The sequence below is a fragment of the Arvicanthis niloticus genome, chromosome X (assembly GCF_011762505.2).
Source record: "Arvicanthis niloticus isolate mArvNil1 chromosome X, mArvNil1.pat.X, whole genome shotgun sequence".
NCBI classification, from domain to species: domain Eukaryota; kingdom Metazoa; phylum Chordata; class Mammalia; order Rodentia; family Muridae; genus Arvicanthis; species Arvicanthis niloticus.
Window position 1 is genome coordinate 28646775 of NC_047679.1, and position 18161 is coordinate 28664935.

Sequence of the window (18161 nt, forward strand, 5' to 3'; positions counted from 1 at the left end):
AAATTAATACTTTCCATTCCAACATTCAACATATAATTATAATCAGTAGAGGGAGAATGACACCGTGGCAAGTAGATATAGAGCAGGTAAGGAACATAAGAAACAATATTTAAATACAACCTCTCTTGGGGTTTTATAACCATCCCGAAGGAAGCGACAGCATCCGTAACGCCCCTGGTAAGGTGAAGAAAAACAGTACAGCTGATGAAATCAAAAGGTTTTTTTTTTTTTTTTTTTTTACTTTTTTTATTTCAACTCAAGTCAGTCCTTCAACCTCTTTCCCATAAGTCTTTCAAGGAGGAAATATGGACCAGTATTCTTTGCTTTAATGTAAAGAGTTCTTTTTTTAAATATCAAGCAAAGCAAATTCAGACTTGACAGCACTAAGAAGAGAATAAAGAAGCATTCCATAAGAGTTGGGGGAGGGGCTGCAAGTATGATTATCAAAAATTCAATTGTATGGTTTACAGTATCAGACATAGATGTAAAGATATCCTCATTAGGTGAAGAAGCCACTGAATGAAGAAACCATTTGGAATGGCTAGCTCCTGTGTGCATACCTGGGAAGCTAAAAGGATATACTGCAGACTCACTGCACATGAGTTGTGCATGTTTAAAAGGGTCTATTTCAGAGGCCTGGTAAGGCTTGGAGGAGGAGGAAGGGGTTATGAGGTGGAGGTGTGGAAAAAGGGCTTCCTGCATTCATTATGTGGTAGCTGGTTCACTGGATGCATATGCCAGGGCTCCTCTCCAGCTTCCTTGTTGTCCAGAAAGGAGGCTGAGTACAATGGTGTCTTATCTGAGGTACTAATCCTTGGATGGCAGTTTTGGATGCTTATTTCTCAGTTTCTTCTGGGGTGGTGTTGTCCTGGCAGGCTTGGCTATTACTTGTCCTGGGGGCCTGTCCAAGTTCTGTGTGGTTCTGAGAATCATCCCAGGAGACTTCATGCAAATGCAATGTCCTTTTTTAAGCACATTACAACTGCCCTTTCAACTGTAGCTACCTAAATCATTCCCTTTTCTCCTGACTCCCCCAGTTGCTTTCTTTTGAGAATATGATTGGAGACTCTTCAACTGCTTGGTTTCCAAGGGACAAAGGCATTTCTTATAGAATATATGTGGGACAATCAGTATGTAAGCTTTGACTTAGGAAAATTAAATTCTTGGATAATTTTATAGATTTCTACTTGCTGGGAATGTAATATTATCTCAGCTTAGTGATTTGTTACTACATTTCACTGAATGTAGTAATAGATTTTCACCATTAAAACTTTTATTAGCCTACAAAAATGTTTTATTATGACATTTCATAATAAAATATTTGAAAATATTTTATATTTTTATGACATTGTCATAATACTTTGCTCTTATTTACCTATAATAACTTTCTTGTCTCCTTTCCTCCATCCATTGCTTCTTTTCTTCAAAGTCAACCTTTCTCCTTTTATGTGATGTGTGTGTGTGTGTGTGTATTCCATGTTATCAAAAACATGCAATACTCATCTTCCTTCTCCTTATTAACTTATTCCTCTCTCCCTTTGCTGGTTTCTAACATGGTTTTTCTAACACAGTGATCTTCAGCTCTATCCATGTTCCTGCAAATCACATACTTATTCTTCTTATAGATTAATAATACTCCAGTGTGTGTGTGTGTGTGCGCATCATATTTTCTTTACCTACTAATCAGAACAAAGATTTCTGTATTATTCTTTTGTATGTGTCTATGTGTATGTATTCAAGTACATGCATGTGCATCTGTGTGTATATGTAGAGGTTGATATCAGCTGTTTTCCTCAATCCTTGTCCACTTTATTTTTTTGACACAGGGTCTCTAACTGACCTGGAGCTGACCAATTCCACTAGCCAGGCTAGCCAGCAAACAGGGATCCACCCATCTCTCTCCCTCCCACTGCTAGAATTATGGATGTGTCCTGCTGTATCTGGATTTTTAAATGGGCGCTGGGGATTTGACCTCAGGTCCTCCTGCTTGCAGAGCACGCACTTGGATATGCCATTTTGTTCTGGCAGGGTCTATAGAGCTATCAGGAGATTCTCAAAGAGTCCTCTTCCTATAACCTCTAAAGGGTCAATTATCTAAGTACAGCCCTGTCTTAGAGATATAGCAAAGATAAGGACTAAAGTTCAAAGGAAGCTGCTTGGTTGCAAGTTCTGCTATTTTAGAAGAAAATCAAGTTACTTAATTACTCAGACTTTGTTTGTTTTTTGTTCTTTTTGTTTTGTTTTGTTTTTGCCTGTAGAGACTACTTTGGCCACACTCTGTGAGTCATTCTAGAATGAGCTGTTCCATGTCATCACATGAATGTGGCATTTAATGCTGAACAGAGGGCACTAACAGCCAATGCTTACCTGAAGCTTAGAAATAATTTCATTTTTGGTCACATTCACAAGGTTCACATCTTCTACTGCAAAAGCCGGGAAAGAAATAATAGAAAGAAGTCCAGCATCGATTTCTTTAGATGTTGATGCTCTTGGCAACATGGAGAAAAGAATTGACTAAATAAAAAACAAAGAAGTGGTTTAAGCTAGAGAGGCATAACTACTTAGATACAGAATCTAGGGATCATCACCTTTGCCTCAAGAAAACATTCAAATGAGTTTGTCTTTTTGGAGAAGGACTTGGTCTTATCAACATGATAAGAACAAGCTTATCAACAACAAGCCACCCTTGCTTACCCAGCCACCCAGCCAGTGCTCCTTCTTCCTTAGGAGAGGAGGGGGGCTGAAGAGAGCATGATGTAGTCTCACTAAAAACTGCTCATCTCCCTTCTTTCCATGTCCACTGATAGGGAGGAACTCAGGGCCCTTTGTATCAGCAGTCAAGGTGTTTTGGCTATGAAGACACAAACCAGACAGGGACACTCATACAGGACAAGGACAGAGGAATGGGTCCATATGAATTAGGCAAGCTAGTGCTTCAAGGAAGAGTAAAATTCAGAAGATCTCATGAGTGGACAGGCAGAATGCAGAGAATTAGTTTAGTTCCAGAATCTTTTTAAGGTTATCTGAGGTACTACGATAATGGCTTCAACAACAGCTAGATTAAGAACTATAAAATTAGAAGGAGCTTAGAATTATAAGGAAATGTTGGGAGGAGTAAAGGAGCTAATGTTGAGCTCCAGTGTATGTATAGACATAGGCTAGACTCCTGCAAACACAAGCTCATTAAATCTTCCACATGAAGACAGAGATACGATAGTATGTCAAATTAATACACAAGGATTCTGAGATACAGGATTTATGTCCAAGGTCATATAATCAGTAAGTGATCAAGCTAGGACTCTAACCCAACTTATACTTTCCCACTGGACTATGTATCTATTAAGACACATATCAGTATTCCTTTATTTATGTAAACCCTAAGAAAACACCAGATACCTCATTAAGGACTATGCTTAGTGGGAGAAATGGAATGAGCTGGAAGGTAGAGTTAAGCTGAGTGAAACCCTTCAGCTTCAGAATAAAACCTTTTTAGAGTCAAACGATTCTTGCCTCAATTCTTTAACTACAGTCATGAATCATTTAATAATGAGTGGTATAGTCTGAGAAATAAAATATGAGGTGACTTCATATTATATATATATGTGTGTGTGTATATATATATATGATATATATACATATACACACATATATATGATATATATGATATATATATATATATATATATATATATATATATATATCACTTACAAAAACTTATAGCCTACTACACACATAGGCTGTATGTGTATGGTACATTTTGGTCAATGAGAGACAACATGCACTGTGATACCATAGTACATGCCATTCATGCCTCATTGAACAAAGTACAACTATAAAGTACATGGTTATACTCACTCCTTTTCAGGGTTTCTCAGCCTAGAAACACAAATTCCTGCTTGAAGCTATTTACAAGTGTTTTAGATTTAGTTGGTTTTTTTTTTTTTTTTTTTTTTTTTTTGAGACAGGGTCTCGAGATGTAGTTTAAGCTAGCCTTGAATCTAGTAATTCTCTATGTAGCTGAAGATAAGCTTGAAATTCTGGTCATCCTGCCTCTCCCTCCTGGGATTATAGGCATGCCCTATCACACATGGTTTGTTATTTATAAACTACGTATCTGACTTACTTTACTCCCAGCATATAGTATGTCCACACTAAGTTTGATCAATGCTACCAATGAAGGATTCTGCTTAATGGCATCCCCTACACTGTTCCAATTATTCTCTGTGATCTGTATTTCAAAGAAGCTCTATGAATTTGCTATCTCTCTCATTCTCATGTCATCTCTCACTCACTCTGCACACCATGCCTCCTCACCTCAAGTGAAATACCACTAGTGAGCCACTCCATTTGGGAGCAGTGTTCCCAAAGAATGAGAGCGCTCCCAGGAAATGAATCTATGAGAAATCCACTTATGTACTAAAAACAACAACAGATGACAGATTTTACTACTAGCAAAACCAAGATGCTTTGGCTATTAGCTTCACACACAATCATTATGGCTTATGTCTGCATAGTATTTTCTGGCTACAAAGTAGTTGGACGAGTTACTCAGGTTCATTTACTCTGATCCTTACAGTTACTCTGTGAGGCAGGAGAGAAAGTGCCTATGTAAATGTCCACTTTATGAATAAGGAAGCATCACAAAGAAGTCAAACCAGTAATCAGAAATGGAGCCCAACAATTTCCTGGCCAGGATTCTTCTTCCTTCATTTCAGAAGCCTTGACTGGTTACCTGGCAGTGCTCAACTTCATCAGGCAGGACGTGAATCACCGATTTGCGACCTCCATGGGCTCCAAAAAGATCTAGTTCATCAATCGACTCAAGTGCTGCCTACAAAAATAGGTATGAATTATTTTCTTTTTTTTCTTTTTTTTTTTTTTGGTTTTTCTAGACAGGGTTTCTCTGTGTAGCCCTGGCTGTCCTGGAACTCACTCTGTAGACCAGGCTGGCCTCGAACTCAGAAATCCACCTGCCTCTGCCTCCCAAGTGCTGGGATTAAAGGCGTGCGCCACCACCGCCCGGCTATTTTCTTTTTAATAAACACACATAGATATCAATGTGGCACTCTTTTTCATTAAGCAATCTAACATGCATATTTCTCCTAATGGCAATGAAAAATGTCTTTAAAATCTAGCTAGAGTCCTATTGTCATGGCCTCTCTTCATTTTCAGTAGCTCAGATCTTTCCAGTATGACACTACTCATTCTATGAATAATAAGGAAAACATTTCCTGATATGAAATTAATATTATACCAACAGAAGAAATATTAATAAGCCTACACAAGTGTAGGGCATTAAAATTAATTCAGAATTGACTTTTAGCAGTTAACTTACTGCATGGTTAATTGAGAATGTTAGTTTGGTCTTTGTAAAAAGTATATTTTCTGTCAGTTTGCTATGCCAGACATATTCATTGTCCTTTTAAAACTGTGGCTTTGGAGCCTTTATGCTGTCTAAGCAGTTCATGCCGTGTTGAGAAGTGGAAGAAGGTACACTAAATGTCTATAGAGAGGTTCGCACCAGTGGCTTACAGGCTGGATGTGCCCATGGGTACATGGTGTTTGGCTTTAAGAATCTTCTTCTGTCCCTCTCCTTCCTTTTTCCTTCTGTTTCCATTCTTGTCTCCAGCACTGTCCTGCCTTGTCTCATCATTTCCCTTCTCTTTTTCCTTTTTGGAACAGGGACTCATTGTATTGTTCAGGTTGGCCCCAGACTCCTGGGTTTAAGTTACTATCCTGCCTCAGTACTCTGGAAGCTGGGATTAGAGACACATATTACAATGCTGGCTAGAAGATAATTTTTCTAAATGATTTTAAGTTATAATACTTTCAGGGAAAGTTGCCAATGTTCTCAGTATCTCCCTTTGCCCTGCTAGCTTTCTATCTGGCTAGCTTCACTGACTACTGTTACTTATCTGACCTTGTAGATTCGAAGATGTTCATCTTGCCTACAAAATGCTCACATTCGTTAACACTCACTATGACCTAAAGAGGAGACTGTCCATCACTAGCACATCTTAATAGCAAGAGCCTGAACCCATACCAAATAGTAAGGGCAGAACTCACTTATTTTTCTGTCACATGCAGATTTGGAAACCTATTTTCTTGACCTACAATTTCACTTGGCTGGGATACAGGAAAAGTCCTGCTGACTTTTGAAAAATGAAGTACTAATCCTATTAAACCCAAATTCCGAAAGAAGAGAAACAGGCAGTAAACACACAGAGAAGGAGAGAAAACAGGACTGTCACCTTGGCCATTCCCACCGAGCTTGCATTCAGTTCTGGAATGCCCTGATTGGTCTTATCTCCACGTTCCCACATTCCATAATCCTGGGGGAGAAAAGGGCAGGTATCAGATGTCGGAGAGAACTTGAGAAATACTATGGAAAGGCAGTTTCTTTATGTTAGCACACATACAATGAAACATGAATGTGGCTTCTGAAGGGCTCTCAACTTCATAGCATTATATACTCACATTCTGGTCTTGCTCAATTTCAGCTTAGGTAGCTTCTGTACAGAATTTTAGAAGAAAATATTCAAGTGGGATAAAACACACAAAAACACACTGAAGGCTTATTTCTAAAAGGCACTAATTTGTAACAAACTCAGTTTGCAGTAAATAAAATATCTTAAAATCAAAGGGCTACCCCTCTAGTTGGCCAGTGCCTTTGGAGTTATTTAAAATAATTTCAAAAACTATTTTTAGCATTATCTCTTATGCAAAAAATTGTTTAACAAATAAGTGAGGCTAAGGTCGAAAGTGACACACTGAACACACATAGAATTAAAGATCCATTCATATTAATTAATTCAGAATACTGTCACACAAAAGACTCAATATATGTATACCTAAACTTTGGTGATTCATGTTTTTATTAAAAAAAACCCCAAGTGTCACATATTGTTTCAAAAATGCTCCGTACACAACTGAAAGAGCAAAATGCAACAAGAACCAAGGCTGCCTAAACATGACCTGAGCAAATAAGGTATCAAGAGACACCAATAGGCATGCTAACATGGAAGGGGAAAGGCTCATGAAGCCTCAACCACAAAGAACTGAGAATATACATACAAATAACACTATAAAGACTGGGCAGGTTATATATATGGTTTTATATATATATAAGGCTTTATATATATATGGTTATATATATATATATATGTATAAAGTGTGTGTGTGTGTGTGTGTGAGAGAGAGAGAGAGAAAGAGAGAGAGAGAGAGAGAGAGAGAGAGAGAGAGAACAAGTAAAGAAAAAAGGCCATGAATTTGAAGGGAGAAAAGGTATGGAGGAAATGATGTAATTATAGTATAATCTCAAAAAAAAAAAAAAAAAAACCAAGGTTGATGCCAAAATTACCAGTCTTCAGCATGGAAACTTACAGCAACTTTATATGCAGCTTCTATGTAGAAGACAAGATTCTGTATGAAGGCCACTTCGTCGAGGGTGAAAATAATACGCAAACCTAATAAAAGCAATGAGGTTATGAATCGATACTGTAAAAAGAGTTGTTGGTTATATACAATAATCATTTTGCTAACAAATAAGTCTTTTATCACATCTTTACTTTCCTTATTGGACATCAACAGTTAACTGAAGTAAGTCCTACAGTTGATGTCTAATCTCAGAAAGAAGAAGGGAAGTAAAAGGAAAGACAGGAAGGGAGGGGGTAGCTCCACTACTGCAGGCGTGCCTAAGGGAAGAATCAGACATAAGGCATGTGCCTCTGGAACATGTTATGTTTATGCAGAGAAGATACTAACAAAGCAAAGACTTTTAGCTCAGAAGTATCAGTGGCATTGTCCCCAGCTTTGGGCGAGCCAAAGCAAAAACTGTACATATGTCCAAGTAGAGGCCAATTTCTGCCTGCAGGTCTCAGACTGGTCCCCTGCACTTCCTGCCATATCACAGACACAGATGCATGTAGAGAAGTATGCTTTTCCTCTGCATAACCTACTACTAATTCTCTATTTGTAGTAACCTAATACTATTTGGTATGTTCTGAATGTGTGTCTCTGAAGTTCAGTGTTGCTAATGTGAAAGATGTGGGGGCCTATATGAGTTTAGGCCCTGATGGCTCTCCCTAATGGATGTCTTATGACACTTAGGAAAGAGGCTTTACACAGAATTCAGTTCTCAATTCATCTGCCATGCAAAGACATGACTTTCTATTTCTTCAGAGGAGGCAGCTCTTACCAGACAGCTGAACTTGGGATCTCAGACTTTTCAGCTTCTAGAGTTATGAGAAAAGAAACTTCCATACTGCTTAAATTTTCCAATCTTGGTATTTTGTCATCATATTACAATACACATTTCCCCCTTTACTTTCTCATTTGTCACCCAAATGGCCCTGGCTTACCTGAGGCAGTCATTTGGGCCAGGAACAGGAGGAAGAGAGAGGTGGCATCCACCTGGAGGTGGCCCCACTGGTCATCACCCACCACAGTGCTGCATGTGGCAGTGTTGTACTTGGCATGTAGACTGTCCTTGGTACTCTGAGTGTGCTTGAACTTCTCTACTTTGTCCACCTGAGGAAGAAGGCAAACTGGCTCCATACAGGTATACAGGTTCACAGCTGTCAGAAGTCATATCTAGGGATAATCACTGGATCTACTAGACCACTTACCTGTGATTTTGGGGAGCCAGGGAACTAGCTGCTAATGACCACTACACCCAGGGTCCATGGTGGAGATTGTTCCTAATTATTTAATGGAAATATCTCAGCCCACAGTTTTTAGAAAGTTCTACATAGGTGAGGTCAAAAGGGATCCTTATCTACAGAGTCCCAGCAGGGATAGAGGTAGGTTGTCAAGGACATAGGGAGGGGAGAAAAAGAACCTGTTTAAATTTCAACTTCTCTTAACATGCTAAAGAAAAGAGCACAATGTCTTTGGATAGTCCAATTAAGGATGGGATGGCATCACATGCATCTCTGAACCAGTGTAGAGTCTAGTATTAGGTTCTATGTATAGTACTGCAATGAACTGTTTCATTTACCCTAAACTGAAGATATCAGCAAATGATAATATCAATTTTTAAAAAATGATTTCCATGTATTTATCTTTTTGTGTCTGCAAATGGGTGCTTTTACCCATTAACTCATTCTCAATAATGACATTCTTTAAAAGCTCAAGATCTCAATCTGAAGTAAAAGCACACAGAATAAATAAGTAGTAGTACATGGCTTTCTGAATGGGTTTAATTGTTTTTCTTAATTAAAAAAATAAGGCATGTTCTCTTCTATACATATAAGTCTTTGAAAGAGGGTCTTTAAATTGTCCTTTGAGACTATGGTTCTAAAGCATAAAATTATTGAGGACAATTTTACAATGAGAAAGTAAGCAAAATATTTCTGGTTTTCTTCTTGTGAAAGTTCCAAATGTAACATGCATGCTATCCCAATTAAAATGACACAAATGTATACCTTAATGTTCTGTAGGTCCAAGTTTGTCACATTTCACCTACCTGCCTCATCATACACTGGAGCAAACCTCGCATCAGCTTCACTACATTCTGTAGAAATAAGATGGCATCAGTAACAAGGTGTAGATTTCTTACTTTAAGAAAACTGATTACTCATACATGCCCAATAAGCCAGTGTTGTCTGGTAATGTTCCACAAAAGATAGAGCCCAACTCTACATAAATATTCTGATTGTTCACATTATTGAGACTTTTCTACTCCATCACAAATAAGTATTTTAACAAAATGATTTATCTCAAATAAAAGGGTTGAATCAGATGCCTCTTTGGGTTTTGGAATTCAGTGACTTCCAAATGACATTCTTATAAACTTAATATTCTGGAACTCTATGTTACATTCTTAGTAATTTATTTTTGTTATACTAAGGACCAATTAAGCCTACCACGTCTGTCCAAAAGTAATGCTATTTTGCCAAAAGAGCCATTTGTGACACCATTATTGGACCATCAAGCAAATTTCTTACAAAATACAAGTGGTATCCAAGGTTTTTTAATGATGTGATTATTAATAATATGGCAACTGATTACTATCACCAACATCATCATTATTAATCATAATAACACTACATTAATTAATTAGCCATCACATCCAGACACCATGAAAAACACTTAACGTCTATTATTTTGAATTCCAGCATCAGCCTTATGAGATGGGTAGTATATTTACCCCAGTCTCTAGATGAGGAACCTGAGCCTGAGGGAGATGAAGTAACATTTCTTAACTTTCCGTGATGACAAGGAGGAGAGAAAAACAGAGCCTAGATAATCAGACATCATGGACTGAAAGTTTCTACTTACAGGCATGGGCACATCCCATGCCTTCTAGGGGATAGCAGAGTAAAAGGGCCTGAAAGTTCCTGGTCAGTGAAAAGTCTGCAAGTTAGATCCTTCCTCCTCTAAAGTACTAGGATTCTCAAATATAATTCAAATTTTTGTTATAAATTCTGTTGAGGTATAAAAGGTAAACTTAGCACTGTTATAATTCTTACAGTGTAGACAATATACACAATTGTCAACTGACTTCCCCTCAAACCAAAAAAAAAAAAAAAAAAAAAAAAACCAACCTATTTCCTATAAGAAGAAATGCAACACTTTCCAACTTGGACTGATACTGCCAATCCCCTGTAGGGGGGAAACATCTGGAAATGTGGGGTTAGGGGTATTCTAATCATAGCAATGACAGAGGTGAAGAATATTGGAACTTAAAGATCTGGACCAGAGTCCTTAAATGTCCCCAAATGAATGAGCTAATATCACACAATGAAAGACTATGTTCATCAAGCCCCTAGTACCCCTAACTGAATATTACTTGAAGATGCCCAGTGATTATTATTTTCCACAATAAAGGGTGGTGTTTCCATTAATATTTGTTATCTATTATTGTAACAGAATATTACTATGCAGCCCTCAATATTCAAGAACTCACTATGTAGACCAGGCTGGCTTTGAACTGACAGAGATATATCTGCCTCTGCCTCCTGAGTAGTGGAATCAAAGGTGTATACCACTCTGCCTGGTTCCACCTTTTAGTTTATTAACTAAATATCAAATAGGAAAAGACATTAAATATGAAACGCTGTGGTCTGTTTGGGTTTCAGTACAGGAATAGAAAATTTAATCAACCTGTGGGGGGGGGAGGGAAGGAGGGAGGGAGAATTGTGGCGTTTTTCATGATCCTGCTTCAGGCTTAATAATTAAGACATGGAGACATCTGTATAGTTTAAGGCTGTTGGCCTTTTGCTGAGGCCAACAGCTTCTAACTTAACCTGACTTATCCCCCATTCCCTCTCTCCATGGGGTTCTTACTGCCTGCTTCCTTCCCAACTCCTTCCAGGTCCTTTTTGCTTTTTGGCTAGTACTTCTGCCCCAGCTCCAGCTGCCTGTTCATTCTTATGCAAAAAGCCACATTCCTTACTCAACCTTCCCCTTGGCAGTTTGCCTTTCTTTTAAAGTGACAAATCCGGTAAGCTAGGCTTTGTAGGTTCCAAATAACAACTGACACAGGGCAATTGACAAGGACACACTTTTTCATACCCAGAAAATATAATATTTGTGAGTCATCTGAACAAGAAGGTGGGATCTGTAAGATACCTGATATCAAATCATTATAACAGCAAATAACTGATTCACTCATCCATCCATCCATCTTTCTGGATGAGCATTCAGTATTTTTATTCAGAATTTTAAAAACCTTTATATTCTTCAAAAACTAAGTGATTTCATCACTTCAGTTAATAAGCCTTGGTCAAATCTAAACTTTGTTCCCACAACAAAGAAAGATAAGCTTCCTTTCTGAACTTTTCCATAGTTGTCAAATTTCCCGTATGCTGCTTATCACTCATGACCATTCTAGTTACTATAACCAAGCAATACTGGGTTGTAAGAACTTTTCCTGGGCCCAATCATCTAGTAGCTAAGAACACTATCCAGGAATATATGGATTAAAGATAAATTCCAGGGCCAAGGTGCTTAGTTGGTAGGTATAGTGTGTGCTTATCTTGTGTGAGGCTATGAGTTCAATTACCATCTCCCATTATTCCATCTTTATAAAAATAAATCTCAAATATTCTCATGCCAAGGTAATTATAGTTTTATATTTCAGTGTTCCTTACTGTATGGTTTCAGACGGGGGGGGGGGTGTGACTGAGGTGCATATTTTATAAACCAAAGCAGACCTGGCCTCCCCCAGGTTCCCTCAGCATCCCTCAGTCCCTACTAGCATACCTAGCCCTGACACTTGAACTTTCCAGCCCAGGGGCTACAGTGCCCTTCCCCCAGAGCCTCCTCCCTGTATAATCCAGACACTGTGGTCTCTCTCTTGCTTCTCCTTCTCTTCCTTCTCTCTGTGCTCCCTTTCTGTCTTTTCTCCGCTCCACTTTCCCTATGGCGACTTCCCTGGCCTCAATCCTTGGGGCTAGTGAACTCACACAAGAGCAGCTTCCCAATAAACCTGCCTTTAATAAAATCTAATCTGGCTTAAATTGGTTCATTTCACCAGCTGTGAAGAAATAACCTATCACTTACCTGAACACTATTACTCAAAACATTTGAAAATATCTCCGGAGCTCAGAATAGAATATTTACCATAGTAATTGTCTTATTTGGTATCATGATTTCTGATTTTGGAAATTAATTTTTCCTGTATTGGGGCATTAGCATGCCAGACAAGCATTTTACCACTGAGTTAACATCCATCGTCTGACTCTGGAAACCTTAATAAAATACCTTCATTGAGCTATATAGCAAATAACACAGGCACAAAAATAAAATAATACCAATTTGGCTTAAATCTAAAGGATGAATATGAATTAATAAAACTGATTTCATAGAATGATGCAAACTAGAAAGTGTTAGCTTACAGACAATTCCACTATGCTCCTCCCAGGGACCTAACAATGGCTTATGTCATCATCTGCCACCAGTACTTGCCACTACCAGGTGCAGGTGGCATATAAAGGGATTGCTCTGCTTGCCACCCCAGCTCTCTGTCTGTGTCCTCCCCCTTTCTGCCTTTCTCTGTGTTCATCCTCTTTTCTGCCCTCATGGCTCTGCTCCTGTCTGGTCTATCTATCTGTCTGGTCGTTTGCCTCCAACCCTTTCTCTAGATCCTCATGCCCCCTTTCTCTAAATAACCCCCTTATACCAGATCTGTTGCATGGAGTAATTTCCCTTGGCATGGGCCCACCAGATACTTCTTGTCCCATTATATTTCATAACAGAAAGGCATTTTTAAAGGAAATTTCAAATTGCTTTAAGCAGTGGCAACAACATTAAGATAAATATTCTTTGGAATGGTACCACTCTGAAAAGCATACACTTTGGGATATATAGCTCTGATACATCAGCTGTTTTTCTTTCTTTTTTTTTCATTTGGTACCCAACGGGAGGAGTTGGTACATGTGGTAGATGGCCATACATCAACTTTTCATAAACAATCACATTAATTTACAATATTTTATACATATATAAGAAAAACGTAACTACTTAGGCATATTAACATGTTGGGGATAGAAATTTGGATGTTTCCCATTTGATGTGATTAGTGATTTTACCATTGTATTATCTCAAACACAAAGATAAAGATGTGGTTTCAACCATCCCAATGCCTTCACAGAGCATTTTGTAGCCTGCACCCTAATTGTTCTACAATACAATGATTTCCTCATGTGTTCTCTAGTTCAGGACGAGGTACTGAGCAGACAAGACACTGGTGTCAGTCACTATTACCTGTTCCAGCTCATAGGCCTTGGCTTTATCCTCATCACGGTCAGCATTCTTGCGGTAGGCCATGCCCAGGCCCCAAACAGCCAATATGCTATAGATGTTGTCCCGTACCCAGGCATCCTTCTGGTCATGGCTGGCTGATAACAGCCCAGTGACTGGGTTCTAGTTGAGAAAATACACAAAAATGCTTAGCATCATCCTTCATAAAGCTCTCATACAATTAGTGTTTACCTATGGAGGAGCACAGAGAGCAGAGAGAGATCGAAGTTTCTCTTCTCTGTACCTCAGATAGATGCCTCACTCATATAATAAGGAACTTTCTAATTCTTATGTTCTTTTATAAACCTTCAGACCAGACCACACTGTTATGATGGATAAAAGAGAAAAAACACCAAACAAAAAAGGTCTACTAGGCTTTACCGATCTGTGTAGTACAAGCTTTTCAGGTCTGTTTGGCCTTCATATTGGTAGAGCACTGAACCTGGGAGTAAGATAGCTGTAGTCAGAGCCCTGATCCATCTCCTAACTCTATATGGGCAGAAGAGCTACCAAGCCTGTCCGGACTCCAGCTCCCATGTCTGCAATTCAGACACTTCACACATCTGAACAGAAGATGCTACGGAGAAGGGTGTATGAGAACCTTCATTAGCTGTGGTATCACTGATCTGTTCTACAAAGGCAGTAGAATCAACAAAATGTTTGGACCTTCCCATGAAAAGTTATACACAAATGTTTGTAGCAACATTATTTATAAATGATAAAGAGTAGGAACAGGTATCAACTAATGAATGAATAAAACATTTTCCCTTTCTTTTTTAAAAATTATTTTGTTTTATGTATATGAATATTTTGCCCGCATATATACATATACATGTGTGTATGTGTATGCCTAGTACCCACAGAAGAGAATGCTAAATTCCCTAGAACAGGAGTTACATGTGGTTTTAAATAATATGGGTGCTAGGAACAGAACCTGGCTCCTCTACAAGAACAAGTGCTCTTAACCACTAAGACGTCGCTCCAGCCTGGTTTTCTCTTTTCTTTATAAAGAAGATTAACATTAATTGTGGCAAACTCATGTTTATACTAAAATCATGATGTACAAACTCATGATTATACTAAAAACTAGTTGTGCACTTAAAGAAAACCAAATTGTATAGTAAGTAAATTATATGTCAATGAAGCTATTTATATTTATATTTGGGGGTACTAGGGATTCAACCTGGAACATCAGACATATTAGGCAAACATTCTATCACTGAGCTATATGCCTAGTCCAATTATTTTCTTATTATTCTTCAATCTTTTTTTATACTTCAGTCATTATCCCCCTCCCAGCTCAACCTCTGACAGTTCCTCATTCCATTTCTCCTCCCCTGTCTCCAAGAGGATGCCCCCCCACATCCCACCAGACCTCTCCACTCCCTGGGGCCTCACGTCTCTCAAGGGTTAGGTGCTTCTTTTCTCACTGGACCAGACCAGACAGTCCTCCCAGTCCAGTATTTTTAAAGCCAACTCTAAAGAAAAAAAAAAAAAAAACCTCCGAGCCCACAAATAAAATGGTTAAGAAATGAGTCACATGAAGTCAGCTGACTTCTGCAAATATACAAAGAAATATGTATGTAATAAAATATACTTTTACAATTAGAACCTTGCCATCTTAAAAAAAAACATGTCTTACTTGTCACCTTAATATATTACCTGTGCTCCTAACCACTGGTTTTTGTGAGCCATCCAAATGGTTCTATGTCTTTAGAGGTCTGGGGTCTTTGCTTGATACTGATATGTGTCTTAGTTAGAGTTTCTATTGTTTTGACAAAAATACCATGACCAAAAAACAAGTTGAGAAAGGGAAGTTTATTCAAGTTACATATCCAGATCATAGTCCATCAATGGAGGAAGTCAGGACAGGAACTCAAGCAGGGCTGGAACCTGGAGACAGGAGCTGATGCAGAGGCCATGGAGAGGCGCTGCTTACTGGCTTGCTCAGCCTGCTTTCTTATAAAGTCCAGGACTACCCACAATAAGATGGGCCCTCCACCACGGGTCACTAATTGAGAAAATGCCTTACAGCATGGAGGCATTTCCTCCACTGAGGCTCCTTTCTCTCTGATGACTGTAGCTTGTGTCAAAATGACACAAAACCAGCCAGTACAGAGGAGCAAGTTAAACAAAATGGACAGCTCATAAGTACATTGCCTAGCATGCGCATGAGGCTTGGGGTTCAACTGAAGCATAAAAAAAAACCAACAATAACTGTTATTCAGAGGATACTATATCATTTATAGGAAGGTTCATGAAAAAATTCTAATGGGTAATTTTGAAAGGATACTGCCTAAATATTAGATAAAAAAAATGTTAGCAGCGCTTCACATGGTCCCACCCAAGAAATTAAATATTTGGCTTTCTCTTTTAACCAATTTATACCTTGTATGAAAACTTCTAAAACTTGACAGAAACTACCTGCAGGAGCAACAACATTCAATGCACTAAAATAGTTCTCCAGCTGACAACTCTAATGGCTTTAAAGTCAATGATAGCAAAGTCTTCCAGGGCTGAAAGTGCAAGTATTATTTCAATAGTGGATTACTGAATCTAAAAGAAACACTATTTTTTAGAATCACCAACATTATATGCAGAGCATATGCAGTTTTATCTGTTCTGAGGCCTGTTTGGGTAAGCTTGTGACAGGAAGGCATCAGGAGATCCTAAGAAATCAACCTCTTCCTGGAATGCCCACTAAGCTTGAGTCTAAGGAGTGACAGGTGTGGTTTAGATTATAAAATGTCACTGTCCTGTTAACTAAATGTCATGTCTTTTATTCTGCTTCGTTAATCCCCACCTTAGTTCATCTTCATCTAAGGTTAGATTGTCTGTGCTACTCATTCAAATACAGAGAAACAGACTGGATGTTTTAGGAGATCCTCACAGTCAAAGCTAGACACAGAATCCATGAAAAATTGGAGTATTACTGCACTCAACAAAAAGAATACTTTCTGATTTGCTCACTGATTTAAATCTATAAAACATGATGCATTATGCAACAACATTTGGGAATTTCCATTCAGTGTGAATCATAAAAACTGAGATGTCCACAGACTTGTAGATACTCTGTTGTGCCAGGTTCTGCTCTCCTTTCTAATAAAGATGTTCTAGAAGTTTTGTCTTTACATTCTTTCCCTAGTTGGGGATGGTCTGTCCCATATCACCTGCATTTCCACCCATTGAGTCCTGTGAGCAACCCAAAATGGGTCCATTTCTTTAGAGGTCTGGGCTCTCTGTATGACACTGGTTTGCAAATGTGGGGGTATTTGACATAAATCTGCCAGACACAGACAAATGCACATTACAAAGAGGAGGGGGATAGATTTGTCTAGGTCAGGCTTACATTTGTGATATGATCATTTTAACTATATGCTGCTTTTCAGTTAAATTTGGGTGTTGGGGAGATGGGGAGGACATGGGAGGAGTTGGGGGAGAGGAAAAAAAATCAGAATATATTATATGAAAAATCTAATGTCAAATAAAAACTACTTCATTATAACCAAACCCTCATATAACAACATAGAAATATGTAGCTAGATTCATATGGCTATATTAGCTTTTCCCCTTCTCTTTTTGGTGTGCTGCTTACTGCTCATGTTACCAATTGGATAAACCCAGTCCACATAACAACCCTGTATATATTTTTCCTTTTTTCTTTGTGCTATTAAACTGACTAGCATATATTAAATACTACAATAAAGTGATACCTATACATATGCTTGGAATAAATTCTTGCTCACACAGAAACTTTTTTTAGAGAGTGTCAGTTTTTCATGACAGGAATCATAAGATCACTGCTCACCCGGCATCGCTCATTCAACAGAAACTGGTGAGATTCCCCTGTAATCATCTGAAATAACTCAAACTTAAGAGCTTGGAGCTGCAAACTATTTTATGGTAGATACACTCAATAATGCATGCAGGGACACACCCTTATGATATTCATTTACAGTTCAGGAATTTTATTACCACTACAAAAGTACAGCAGTAAAGTCCTTATAGCAAATGTTTTCAACAGTGGGTTTTCTGTCTTTTAAACAGTGATGAATTTTATTCAAATGGGCTTCATCATCACAATTTGATGACATCCTAGAGGTCTCCACCCCAGTTCCCTTTCAATGGGGATAATGGTTTCAGCATATACACAAAACAACAATAAAAGTGAAGGAACTTGAACAAGAAGCCCTCAATAATCTAAAGATAGCCACAAAACAGTGCTTCTTAAAGATTTCATACATGAATTTGCAGGTTACTTTCCAGATCAAATCTATAATCAGGATCCACCATTGTGGCATAATTTACCTTGAATCAGAATTACCTTAGTAAAGACTCTACATGCTGATGTATATACATACTTTGGGGTTAAGCCTTCATTTAACATTTAGAGAGTGAAGAGCACAAATCTTATA

General features: G+C 38.3%; 1 protein-coding gene across 5 annotated transcripts in view; it reads right to left on the minus strand.

Annotated features, from left to right (window-relative positions):
• Phka2 (phosphorylase kinase regulatory subunit alpha 2) overlaps positions 1–18161 on the minus strand; it is a 79727-nt gene that overhangs the window by 46011 nt on the left and 15555 nt on the right. For all 5 annotated transcript variants that reach the window (XM_076918749.1, XM_034486257.2, XM_076918750.1 and 2 more), the window contains 8 exons: positions 13711–13869; positions 9467–9514; positions 8361–8529; positions 7384–7466; positions 6252–6332; positions 4733–4831; positions 2368–2514; positions 121–174 (listed from right to left, as the gene is read on the minus strand). In XM_076918749.1, the coding sequence (XP_076774864.1) occupies positions 121–174; positions 2368–2514; positions 4733–4831; positions 6252–6332; positions 7384–7466; positions 8361–8529; positions 9467–9514; positions 13711–13869 (840 nt within the window). The remainder of the gene's footprint in view (positions 1–120; positions 175–2367; positions 2515–4732; positions 4832–6251; positions 6333–7383; positions 7467–8360; positions 8530–9466; positions 9515–13710; positions 13870–18161) is intronic.